Source organism: Octodon degus, unplaced genomic scaffold (assembly GCF_000260255.1).
Source record: "Octodon degus isolate 3935 unplaced genomic scaffold, OctDeg1.0 scaffold00034, whole genome shotgun sequence".
NCBI classification, from domain to species: domain Eukaryota; kingdom Metazoa; phylum Chordata; class Mammalia; order Rodentia; family Octodontidae; genus Octodon; species Octodon degus.
Window position 1 is genome coordinate 4,187,231 of NW_004524610.1, and position 14,041 is coordinate 4,201,271.

Here is a 14,041-nt window from a genome sequence, read left to right on the forward strand (position 1 = left end):
AGTATTGATATGTTAAACTTTAAGTCCCTACAGAATATGACCAAAAAATTTAAAAATTAAAATATATTTTAAAAATAGGAAAAAAGAATTATATATGTTTACACATAAGTCCAGAGTTCTAACCATATACAACATTGTTGCAGGACAGTCCCGCAAACACTCCTTTTCCTGTCTGCTGCCTTCGTTCACCACCCACCCCCTTCCTTTTTAAACAATCATCTACCCGAGAGACAGCATGGCAGCAACTGGAGTGTCATGACAAGAAGCACATATTCAGAAACTTACAGATTTTTTAAAATAGCTATTTCTAGTCCCAAGACAAATAAATATTCTTTTTTTTTAATTTAACACTGTTGTCCAGGTGTGGTGGTGCATGCCAGTAATCCCAGCACTCACAAGGCTAGGGCAGAAGGATTGTTGGGAGTTTGAGGCCAGCTTGGACTAAAGTCAGCTTGCACTACATAGTGAGACCCTGTCTCAAAAAGGCAAAAACAAAAAACAAAAATTAACACTATTGAAACTCAAAAACTATAACAAGGTAAATTAACTCAATGAGAAACAGAAATAGAAGCAAACCTGGCACTAGAAAGTAGTTAAGAATGATAGATATTACATAATCACGTGGATTTTTTAACTACATAAATGTACATATCATGATGAAATCAATGCTAATACTGATATCCAACTTTTCATTAAATAAAAACCAAGCTGCCTCAAATTTTCTAATCGAGAAAAAAAAAAAAAAAGTAGCCTTGCTCACATCACGTGCTTACAAGAGGCGCAGCCCGCACGACAGATTCCTCCCACAACCCAGGAGACCCCTGCAGCATGCAGCTTAGCAATGCATTTCATAGTCACGGCAACTGGTAGCCATTAGGCACGCTTCTCAACCACTGAAAGCTTCACTCCGCTACATGTAAGTGAAAAGGTTAGGCGGTCAAGAACAGAACCAAAATCAGTAACAAGACTCAGGCAAAACCTCAAATGAAAAAGATGCCATGCTTTGTCTTCTACCACAAAATGACTGATTTTATTACCATTTTTCCTCTACAACAACCACTTCTAATTTATTAAGTACACAAACTGACCCTTGCTGCATAATAATCTGAATGGCTAAGCAAAGGAGCTCACCCTGACCCATTAGAGAGTGTGACAGGCTTGTATCTATTACACACTTTCTAAAATCAGGAAAATTTATTCAGTGTAATTATTTGGTAAGTAAAGGAAGGGTACAGGAAAGGTTAGGACTATATTTATTACAAGAGCATTTTCAAATATTAAGGGTTTTTTATTTCTTCTTTTGAGTTCATATACTAGGGAGACTATACGATATTTACAAATGTAGGTCTGGCTTATTTCACTTATGATATCTTCAAGCAGCATCCACTTAAATATAAAGGCTTCAAGTTTATCATTCTTTATAGCTGAGTAATACTCCATTGCATAAAATACGACATATTTTTCATCCATTCCTCAGGTGATGTGCATCTTTGTTGTTTCCAAGATTTGGCTATCACAAATTGTGCTGTTATAAACATAGGTATACATATATCACTGATATGACTTTTCAGTTACTCTGGGAAAATTCTCAGTAGGGGGATAGCTGGTTTGAATGGGATTTCCAGTCCTAGTTTTTTAAGGAGTCTCCACAGTGATTTCCATAATGGTTGCACCAGTCTACATTCCCACCAGCAGTGGAGAAGGGTTTCTTTTTCCCCACAGCCTCTCCAACAATTGCCGTTGGTTGATTTCTTTATGATAGCCATTCTTTCTGGGGTGAGATGGTATCTCAGTGTTGTTTTAATTTGCATTTCATGGCTAGTGATGTGGAGCATTTTTTCATATATTTATTCATTTCTTTAATTTTGTCCTCTGAGAAGTATGTGTTTATCTTGGATGTCCATTTCTGGGTTAGGTCTTTAAATTTTGGGGCCCTAATGTTTTTTAGTTCTTAATAAATTCTAGAGAGCAGACCTTTGTCTGAGTGCTTATTTGTCAAGATTTTTTCCAAATTTGTGGGTTGTCTTTTCACTTTGTTGGTAATTTCTTTGGACATGCAAAAACTTCTCAATAAGAGGAGGTCCCAGTTGTTAATTCTTTCAGGTATTACCTGTGTGATTTGATTTTTGTTCAATAACTCTTTGCCTACCCCTATGTCTTCAAGAGTTCCTCCTACTTTCTCTTCCAGGATATTTAGTATTTCCGTTTTAATGTTTAGAACTTTAATCCATCTTGACTTTAGCCTCAAAAACTTGGTCAATGGTTAAATGATAAAGTTTTTCAGAAAAAAAAATATAATAAAGTTTTCTCATAAAAGATGCTCTTGGAACTAAGTTATGAAACAAAGGTTTTCACATATATACTGTAATTAATTGTTAATCTCATTGTGTATTAAATGTATTCATGATTCCCGATGTACAAGTCCTCCAAAGTATAAAAAAAAGATTTTACTGTGGTAAGACTTTCTTTCAGATTCAGACCACTGCCTTTAACAAAAAAAGTGTAATGTATACCCCACTAAAGGACAATAGGTTAGATAAAACTTATGTATTAGATAGAGACGATTAGTTAAAAAGGTTATGTTATGTCAAAATGAAAATTTAAGTATGTTACAAATGTTATGATTGTCATGTTCCAGTGTTATATATGGTTTCAATTTCTAAATTTATATGTAAAAAGAAATAATTGTCTACTTACATTCTACAAGGATTTAGATCTTAAAATATCCATTGTTGTTAGAAAAAAAAAGAAATATTAAGTGACCCTGAAATTCTTTTTTCTCCCTCAAAGTCATGCACTGAGAGTCCTATAAAGTCCACAACACTCTCTGGCACTAGCAAGTCTGCAGTGCACCTCAGGGTCAGGTAAACATGGCCTACTGCTAGGACGCAGCTCAGCCAGTGCTCGGGTCCACCCTGCTAAAGACTTCCTTGCTGCCATGGAGTCTGACAGTTAGTGGGCAGGGCAGGTAACAACTCAGGCTTGCCCACCACCCCCTCCTGAGTGTCAGTGCCCACCCCCCAGAACACAAGCTCAAGGGGTTGCTCTTCTGTCTTGCTCACAGGCTATTCCAACACCTAAGCTGGGCAATGCACACTGTGGATATTCACAAAGCAAAAATGAAATGCAACTTCTGGTAATGCCTTCAATTCTTACAAAACATTATATTGATTTTGGAAGAATTATTCATTCATTCGTTTATTTATTTATTAGGTATATGGTCTTGCTATGCAGCTCGGACTCATAGTGATCTTCCTGTCTCAGCCTCCCCAGTGCTGGGATTACAGATGTGCACCACCATGCCCAGTTTCGGTGGCCAGCAAACCATGTGGTATTGGGGATCGAACCCAGGTCCTTGTGCTTGCCAAACAGGCACTTAGACCACCAAGCTATCTCCCTAGCCCCACCACATCAATATTAAAGCCAAAGTTTTCTTCATCAACATATTGACTTTTTTCTTATTAAAAAAAAAAAAAAAAAAACTCATTTGGATTTAGAGGATGATGTTCCAGTAGGCAGAATTTCACTCACTCACCTCAGAGACACTTCATGGCATCAAGGCTCTGTCAGCATAAACTCACTTCTATCTCTAATAGCTGTCCTTAGAAAGTCATTGGCCTACCAGTGTTTTACATAAAGCAATCACCTACCTATTCCCTACAATTTCACAGTTGTAGGGACTTTTCGATATTATTCACCTCATTTTATAAACTTAGCCTTAAGTTTTCTAGCTTCTCTTTCTAAACAGATAATCTAAATAAATAAATGCTGATGGTCTGTAGATATTAAAATGTCATGACTTCATTCAGTATTTCCAACTGTTTTCAAATTGAAAGACAAAAACATTTGCATATTCTCTTACTGCAAATACTCTTCAAATTTCTAAATCATATGCTTAAAAACAAAGGCAGAGAGAGTGGGCATGGTGGCACACACCTCTAATCCCAGCTCTTGGGAGGCTGAAAACAGGCAGATCATTACAAGTGCAATCTACATAGTGAGACCCTATGGACTCTCTACTAAATTCATAAAAAAATAAATAAATAAAAACAAAGGCACTAAGTTTTGAATTCAAAAACACACAAGTAAAAAATAAAATACTGATCGCATTGTTTTCTCACAAGGTGTAACCAGGAAAATCTCCCATACTGTACTTACATTACTTAAACTCAGTAACAGTAAAAAAAAAAAAAAAGGTATTAATCTGGTTTTCATAAGTCACTGAAAATTTAGAGATAAAATTATAACTAAAGCTAGAGGGATTTATAAGAAAATGTCAGAGTCCATCAGTAAAGGAGTCTAAGAGCCAATGGATTGCAACTGTTATCCCTTAAAAACTTCCTAACCTACCTAATAGTGCAAATGCTCATACTTTGATTTTGTGCAAGCTACAATTTCTTTTTTGTTTTTGTTTTTGTTTTCGCTTTTTGGTGGAACCGGGGATTGAACTCAGACCCTTGTGCTTGCCAGGGAAGCACTTATTCCACTGAGTCATCTCCCCAGCCCCGGAGCTACAATTTCTGAAAAATCTGTTCATTCCTAAAGGATGCCAGACCCCAGCTAATCATACAGGTAAAATCTGTAACAAATATACTAGATTACTTCTAGATTCCTTTTACAGGGATCCACCATATCTTGTCTAGAAAAAAAATTATATGACATGTAGCAAGGCCTTAATTAACTATACTGAGGGCCTTAAGGAGCACTACAGCTGTTCTCTCCTAAATAAAAAGTAAAATTAATAAAATAAGCCATCCTCAAATCAGATGACATTAGACATTCCAGCAACAGTACAGTACTTGTGCAGTTTTAAAAAATTAATGTTGAGCCGGCAAGATAGCTCAGTGAACTAAGCACTCGCCTAGGCAAGTATAGGGACCAGGGTTCAATCCCTCACACCACACGCTGTGTCAGCCCCGCCCCTGGGCACACAGAGCTGGCCACCAAGTCCAGGCATGGTGGCACACACCTGTAATTCCAGCACCAAGGAGGCTGAAAACAAGAGGATCACTGTGAGTCTGATCTGTGTAGTGAGACCCTGTAGACCCCGTACTAAATACATTTTAAAAAAATACAACCTCTTTCAGCCTAAACAAGCCAGAGTAGTCAGTGGCCATTTTCCCTCACAGGAGTTCAGATTACTTCTTCAGAGGGGGACACCATAGGCAGCTGAGTTAGATAGACATATGTGAGACAGGGCTAGGTCCTTGAAAAGAGCCAGTATGGAAGACAAGATACCCTGCAACTATGGGAGAGACAGGCACTCCTGCTGTGCACCAGACCTTAAGACAAAAGATTAAACAAATGCAGCCCCATACCTCCCTAGGGATAGACATCAGGAATTGATATTATAAACATTAGACCAGACAGGTATCAACTGACAAAGCCAGGAAGAGTCACTAACCAATCCCTACAGGAAGAGCTCCTGTCCTATATTCATGCCCACTTGCTACCTGACTGGTACCTGACTGACTTCCCCATTTGATCCCGATTAAATTAATTTCACCTGAGCAATTGTGCTTCTCTTTTACTGGCTGACCATAGTCTGGTCCCCCTCATGCGCACCCAGTGAGTTCCCATGTTTCGCACCTTGGACCCACCTCACCTAGTGGTTTTGCCCTATAAAAATCCCTAGAAAAAGCAGGGTCTTTGGCAACCCACTCAGTCCCCTTCTGTCCCTCTCTCAGACAAAAGCTTTCTTTCCCCAATAAACATATTCTGCTCTTTATAAGACAGATAAATAAACAAACAAAAGTAAAACAATATATGTATCTCGTTCCAAGAGTACCAACAAAACACTTGGGCTTCCCTTCCCAACATAAGACATAATGCACAAGGTGACAGCTTATTATTGAACAGAACAGCACACTAGCAGCCACACTGCACATCCAATCAGCAATAGGAGCTCCTGAGGAGACTTTGGACAACCCAAACACTGAAGCTCAAATTTCCTGACTTTGAGCGTCTACAGCGAAAAGTACAACTCTCTGTCTAGTTTGGCAATGGGCAAGACAGGTGATGCCAGTGTTTCTATGACCAGGTACTTACACTGAACACAGGGTCTGGGTCAGACAGCGTGGCCATCAGCCTCTCGCAGAGCGTGGTCCAGTTCTCACAGTTCAGGACATCAGAGGGAGGAGCAGAGCACAGGGTCTGCAGGGCTTCGTATCTCACCTGCGATTTTTTAAAATGTGTGTTAACACCTCACTATCAGAAAAATTCCTATTCTCCAAAATAGAACTTAACAAAGACCTGAAAGGCAAAGTCTGAACCACTTTCAGTGCTATTTATGAGCAGGCAATGTCCCTTTAGAACTCATGAGAACTCATTTCTCTATGTGCTAAGCAGAGAAGATAACTAGTTTTCTGTGTCAAGTAAAACAAAATCTGAACACTGAGTTACTAGGTGGAGCTCTCAAGTCTAAGTGAATCAGAAGGGACTTTGGGACAGAACGACATTGGGCAGATGGCCAACCCTGCAGACTCCTCAGCTAGTGGATACCAACAGGCACTCACAGGCCAGGAGTATGACCTCAAGCTCAGCCCGGCGTGCAGAGACAGTCGGACAGACAGGGCATTAGCAAGAATGACCAAGCCTCACAAGAAAATTAGTGGCATTTTTTTTTTTTTTTTTTTCCAGCTAACCCATGTTTTTCAACCTTCTAATTACTAAGGTAGAAAAATAAATCACTCCACAGGGGAATGCAAAATTTAATTTTGGCATTTTTATAGCAAGTTTACTTCTCTACTGGTCTTTCAGATCTTAATCTGAACCTCTCAGAACGCTGTGACCCAAGGCGCCACTGGGGAACAGCTGCACTCCACAGGCCTCGGTGCACAGATGCACGCGCTCCCACCTTGGAACAACGCAGCATCCAGCCCGGCCCAGAAACCAGGCATCTGCAGCAGCAGGAGATCTCAGCTTTCTCAATGGGAAAGACAACGCGGATATTCCTACAAAGTGCCAAATCACCTCAGTTCGTGACAGGCACTGGGGATACGAAGTGGGCTTTGGAAACTAGGAATTAATTTTCAATTTAGTCTCTTTTTTTCAGTTAAGAATTTAGTACTTATAGAAGCAGAAAAGAGTACTGAGTAAGAATAGCTTTCTGAGAAATCCATTTAAACTGAAAACAATTGAATTTTTATCATATAGAAGTCAAATCTCACGTTTACCATCTGTCCAAATATTATTTAATAAGAATCAAAAATAAAACGATGTAAAATTTTAAAAGAAAAATGATTCTGATTTTTCAGACAGTTTCTAAGAATAAATCCTAACTACTCATGTAACAGAAAATAAAAAGTCTGCCAGAACAAAGAGCAAATGCCTTAAGATAAAAAAAATGCAAAGATCCTTATCTTTATTGCAAATTGATTTCCAAATGAAATAGTACATCATACACAGTAATCAGTAAAATCTCCTAAGGTAAACATACACAATTCAGTGTACATTTCAAAACATGTCACACAAGTATATAATTCAAAAATTTTAAGCAGTTGCTTATATTTTATACAAACAGAAAAACGTTAAATGAATTATTTCATACAAGATTACTAAAATATCACACACAAAGTAACAGTAGAGAACAGTTTTGAGGACAAATGCTTTACCCCTTTAAAAAGGAAGCTAAGAAAAGATTCATTTTCTTCTAATAACGCATTACAATTCATGGAGGATGCTCCCTGTTCTGTGCCCTTCCATTTTAAGGTGGGCGAGTGGATGTGGCCACCAGCCCAGGACACCCAACAGCGCAGGGCGGGGTGAGGGCGAGGGCTGTGACCATGCATGCACGCTCACCTCTTTAGGCTGCCGGGGATCCAACTGGTCTACGATCAGCTGTAACTTTCCCGGACAGAACTTGTAACTCTGCAACACAATTGACAAAGCACAGGTTTATTGAGTAGACTACTGAAAAGGACTGTTCTCTGCAATTTTCCTCATGGAAGTTCAAGCACAGATGCCTTCAGAATAAGCCACAGTGATCTATTTTGTCATTTTCTTTATGCAGCAAACTTAGAATTATTTTTCCCAAGGGTTTTAAAAAGAGAACAGAATGTCCCAGTAGCACAGCGTAGCTTCACATATATACAAACTACTATTTGTTGAGAAAATGGCAACGTGTCAGACATTACATAAGGCCAGGATGTCCCTCAAGGAGAAAGGCAAATGAGAAGGAAAGGGGAGGTGAGGAGCACAAGCAAGAGAGCACCACGAGGCCTGGAGCTCTTGCTCCTGTTGCTTCCCATGCCATCTTCATTTATTTCCACAGTTTTTTGATGAAAAAATTATGAAGTGAAAACTTAGAAAAAATTTACAGTAGACAATAAGCTATTCAAGAGAAAGACAACATCTTTCTCCCCATCTAAAACTATTTAAAAATTTATAATATCTATAAGATTGTCTAAACAAAAATTACACTAACAGCTACAAGCTCTTATCCAGCACGTTACAAGTGCTACACTCTGAAGTCACAGTCACTCTCAAACACAAGAAACTGGAAGACCAGAGGCTAAGTAACTTCTCCAACCCTGAGGCTGGCGGGACCCTCCTCTCCCAGACTCAGCGACATCGAAACACCAGCTCACACCAGAAGCTTCCTCTCTAGAGTCAGCTGAAGGCGTTGTGGGCATGGAGGTCCCACAGGCACCTCGAAATGAATGTGTCCCAGTAGAATTCATATCTGCTTCTTCATTCCAAACCTGCTGGCCTCAGACACCACCCAATGGATGCCCTCAGCCCACCAGACCTCCATGTGGTCTCCAGCTGGGATCACTCACGCCTCGCTGCCCCTCACTTCCCGCTCCCCTGTGCCCTGCCCTGGTCAGGCTGAGCTGTCCCTCTCCACATCCCCATGGAGACCATGGCCCCTCCCTGCTGACTGCTCTGTCCTGGAAGCCACCACAGTATCCCCTTTTTTTTTGTTTTTTGTTTTTTGGGGGTTTTTTAGGTGGTACCAGGGATCAAACTCAATACCTTGAGCTTGCCAGGCAAGAACTTATTCCACTGAGCTATCCCCCCAGCAAAGACCCCCTCCCCCCCGTGAGAAGGCTCAGCCAACCTCCAGTCCTTGCATCTACAGCAACCACAGGACCCTACTGCGCTGCCTCCGCATGATCCAGCATGTTCCGAGTCATCCCAGCACTCCTGATCAGCGCCGCCTGCTGTCTTCACTGCACTCCTCTCCACACTGCCCCAGATGTTCCTGACACCATCACCCTCCAGCCCCTGAGCCTTAGACTCAAGTGAGGCCCCAGCCACACCTCCTGTTCCCACACTGTCTCTTCACAGCTCGACAAGACCACCTCTAGGAACTCTATCCTCATCCCCTTCCACGTGTCCCCACCATGCCATCTCAGCCGGGACCCTCAGGATGTCCTTCAGCTGCAGTGACAGCTGCCAGCTGGTCTCTTCACAACCACTCTCCCCCCTTCCCATGCTGCTACAAACTGACAGGTGAATCTTCTGGACCACATTTCTGTTCAGAAGCCTGGCATGAGCCGCTCTGCCTACAAACCAATCCAACTGCCTTTGAACGCATGAATTTACTTCACAACTATCCCACACTTCCACCACAGTTTTATAACTAGGAACTATAAATTATTACTAGAGCAGAATTTATCCTTTGCTCAGCAGTACTGAGTATTGAATGCAGTGGCCTCAAACGTGCCAGGCAGGCACTGAGCCACTGTCTTAGCCCACCCACTGCGGGCCTGACCTACCATGCAATCTTCTCCTTCACATACACTACAGGCCACCACGCTCCCTAGGTTCTCGGCAGCTTTGGAGGTTTTGTCCATACCTGGACTGAAACACTTTTCTCTCTAGCTCTTTGATACTCTCAGTTATAAGCTCACTTTTTGGAAATCCTTGATACACCACGTCTACCCAGCTAGTCTATCACTGTCATGTAAAACAAGGTGCTATCTTCTCTGCGTTCCATCTTAGGTGCCTTGGGGGAACAACACATGCAATTCCTCTTGGCACTACTGAAGCTCCCAACAGGATGCCCTGCACACGGAAGGCATCAACTCACACCCATTCCGTGAGCTGCAGCCAACAGCTCCTGTATTCCTGCACCTGCTTTAGCCTTCAGGGCGCACCCACCTGGAGGAGCATTCCCACTTACCATGCTTACCATGCCAGACCTTTCAGCTACCTCCTTAAACACAACACAGCATTCCATGAGCTACAGTCAATAGCCCATGTTCTCCTTCTGCACTTGCTTTAACCTCTAGTGCGCACCCACCTAGGGGGGCGTCCCCACTTACCACACTAGACCTTCCAGCTACCTCTTTTTTTTTTTTTAATTTATTTATTTTTTCTTTGTTTTTTATTTTCATTTACCACAAAATTCCAAATTGAGACAAGATACTTCCTGGATAGTTTTGGAAACACAGCATTTTTTTTTTCAATAATTAGCACACTGCATACATTCTTCCTAGTGGTCAATTGCTGTACAAGATGCGGACTTGATATCCTATTTACAAACACCACTAGAACAAATCATCCTATTCATTAAGAGAATGTAACTATATATCTATCCAAACCACTTTGAATACACAGATACAATCGTCTGTATACCCTTTTTTTGTTAAGTTCCATTATTTGAATATTTTTTTAAAATTTTATTTATTTGTGTGTGTGTGTGTGTGTGTGTGTGTGTGGCCAGCTCAGCCCACCAGGTGGCAGGGCTGGCTGGCATGTGGTGCTGGGGGATGAACTGCGGTCCCTGTGCTTTGCTAAGCTTGTTCTATATTACAGGTGTGTAAATTCAGCAAAATATTCCAAAAGAGTACAGTAGCCCATAATAGCACTGGGTCTTCTGCTTGACTGGCAATGTCAGAAATTGTCGACCTGAGTACCCCACAGCTCAACATAACAGCATGGCTTTACTTCTTATATTTCATTTTTATACTTTTCTGCTGGATGGCCAAGACCAAGGTAAAGCAGGACCTATGCAACAAGAGTTGTAGCTTTTGGGTCTGATAAGGTCAGTGAAATCCCCTCAGGATTTATCCCGAGATCCTGCACCTCAGATTGTAGAACCTTTGTCAGTGTCAGCCATGTGGATGAGTCATGGCCATTGCTTGTCCAATGTGCTCTCTGTGAAAGCCTGAGAGAATGTTTTCTCCCCACATGACTCTCCTTAGGTACACTCTGCATCATTGATCACTTTCTTCTTTGGCTCCATAATCTCCTTGATCAGAAAATTTGGGACACTGCCCAGTTTCATGACATTACAGTACAAGTTCTCATATGTCCTGAGTCTTAATTGACCTTAGAAGGCTACCAGCTACCTCTTTAAACACAGCACAAACTGTTTTTTAAAAATAACTTCAAGCAATGAAGTAATTTTTATTACACCAGACATCAGAATGAGTTCAAAACCCACCTTAAAAGCGACATGCCATGTTCAGATCTCTTTCTTATATTACTGTTTATTAGTAGCTAGCTATAAATTACCACAGTAACTAAAAATAATGTATCTCAGAAAAGCATGTAGAGAATGCTTGTTCACCTGAGTACATATCTGTTAGATCTTCCACTCTAAATATCTATCAGGTTGAACCCACCTACACAGAGCTCTGTCAGTGGCCACCTTGCAATATTAATACAGGCAGAAATATACAAAAGGAATTTCCTAGAAATACATTTACAAGTGTTAAAGGGTAAATTAAACAAATAATTTCTGGGAAAACTACAATGAGAAAAAGCAAAGAAACATAACAGACTAATAGTCTAAGAATACTGCAGAGCTTGAAGAGGCCAGAAAACAGCCTGAACTCAGCTGTGATGATTCAGATCCGAGGAGCAGTGAAAACGAGGGCAGCTAGAGATGCAGGCATGGCCCCTCGAGGAGGGAAGAAAACCCCTGGGGAGAAGACTAAGGGGACTGCCAAGTCCCGCAACAGGACAAGACAGGATGAGGACGAGCTGCTCTGAGAAAGGGCAGCCTCCGACCCACGGCCCTGCCTCCACAACCTGGGAGCACCGGATCCTGACTGGCAACCCCACCATCCTGGGCCTCCCTGTGAGCCCACACAGCACCCCCCACCACTGTCCCCTGGAGCCAGGGAGCTCTGCGGCCACTCACAGTGCAGGTGCACACTCCACCTGCAGTCTGTCAGCTGGTACTTCACTGACTAAAGCATTAATATTAGGTTATTTTATTATTTTTCTTCTAAATATTTACATTAGAAAACAGAAGCATTCTGGCTAATGAAGCACTTCCTGAAACCAATGATGATTAAATACCAAGAGCAACTCACCTGGTTGAAAGAAGAGTCGCTGTCAGAGCAGTTGTCGGTGCAGTAGCTACCACTCCTCTCTCTATGGGCTTTCTTCTGCCTCTCGAGGCAGCGCACCTCCTCTGCATCAAGCCCACTGCTCATGTACTCCACTGTGGCCGCCAGGACGCTCTTCAGGGAATGCAGCATGTCTTTGTACCTTCCAAATCAGAGAGTCTTAGTAGGAAGAAGACTGTCAGCAATGATCAGCCAACTAAGTTACACTACACAATTCTTCCCTCTAATGGCACAGTGCTACACAAAACTCTCAATTAGTTTCTCAAAAAATGGTACAGGGCCGGGCATGTAGTTCACCAGCACAGTGCCTGCCTGCAGGCACAAGGTCCTGAGTTTGATTCCCACTATCAAAAAATTTAAAAATGAAATAATAAAAGGCTACAACAGAGTTGTGGCACAGGCATAAAACTGAAGAGGATATCAAGACATGTGCCACTTCCTCGGCTTCTTCCATCTAGTTACAGAGCCAAAGCAATAAGAACAGAACAAAGCCAGATGCCTCAGAGGTGAGTATTCACAGCCAAAAGACCAACTACAGGCCAGGCTGCTGCACTGCCGCCCCTCTGCTCTTGTGCGTCTCCTCCTCCACCCTCCCTCCAGTACGCTGATTCTCCTTCTCCGCCAATGCTTTACAGCAACAGGCACTGGCAGCCCAGGCCAACAGCACAGTCCATACCCGGAGTCACACGTGAGCTGCATGGCAGGCAGGTCCTTCCCTACACAGCCAGACAACCCAGATTCAGCAAGGCCGGGAGAGGGACTTCCGAAACCCATTAGAATTTGACCTGGAGAGGCCGAGGAGATGGCTCAGTAGAATAAGCACTTCCCTGGCAAGCGCAAGGGCCCAAGGTCAATCCCTGGTTCCACAAAAAAAAAAAAAAAGAATTTGACCTGGATAATTTCAAAGACCTCTTTCATCTCTAGTAGTCAAAAAAACTCAACCGTAACTTACAGTGACATTCTCTATTTTTTAAATACAGTCAAGCATCTATATCATATTAGACTGAGATACCCAAAAGAACTAGAAAGATAATTTTAGATATAGGAAGGACCTTAAGGTCTAATCCTTTTATGTTAAATTAAAAAATAAATGGGAGCTAGACCACTGACATCTGTACTTAATTAAAATTTTTAAAAAATGGAAATTTAAATATACATAGCAGAGATCCACTCCTAGCCCAGGCCTAGTGAGGGTGTGGGAGAGCTTCCGGCTAACCTGCGCTGACGGAACCTACTGGTCCCAGCCCAGGTGCAGTGTGGGTGAGACCCACTTCCACTCCCTTGGGACGACCCCGACGACTCCGCAGCACCTCGCCCACCCTGCCCACCGAGTAGGAATTTCTGTCGCGCTCCAGGAACCCCCAGACACAGTCCTAGCCCAGGCCCGGTGAGTGTGTGGGAGAGCCGCCTCTCTGTCCTACTCCACCTTGTCCCCTCCAGACTCAGCTCAGGCCTGGCATACAGGCAGGGGGTTGAACCTTGTAGCTGCAATCACTGAAGAAAGTGTAGGGGACAGAACCACCCAGCTAGTCCAGGAACAGAACACCTTGCCAAACGGGCACAACAAGTTCACCCCCAAGGACAAAGCAGGAAGGAGCTAAGCACAGCAGCAGAACCAAGCCAGGCACAACTGAATGAATCCAAAATTTGTAGATCTTCAGTGGGTGCTAAGGTTGTAACTGCACGAAAGATCTACAACAAAGGTAAGAAGACAGTGCTACACAAAATGACGA

The 14,041-nt window shown here is 42.2% G+C and overlaps 1 protein-coding gene across 1 annotated transcript in view; it reads right to left on the minus strand.

Moving 5' to 3' along the window:
* Window positions 1–14,041, minus strand: part of Tbc1d32 (TBC1 domain family member 32) — a 129,941-nt gene that overhangs the window by 92,490 nt on the left and 23,410 nt on the right. Inside the window, exons 3-5 of the mRNA XM_023714211.1 lie at window positions 12,273–12,450; window positions 7,801–7,869; window positions 6,049–6,174 (exon numbers count right to left, since the gene is read on the minus strand). Of these exons, the coding sequence (XP_023569979.1) occupies window positions 6,049–6,174; window positions 7,801–7,869; window positions 12,273–12,450 (373 nt within the window). The remainder of the gene's footprint in view (window positions 1–6,048; window positions 6,175–7,800; window positions 7,870–12,272; window positions 12,451–14,041) is intronic.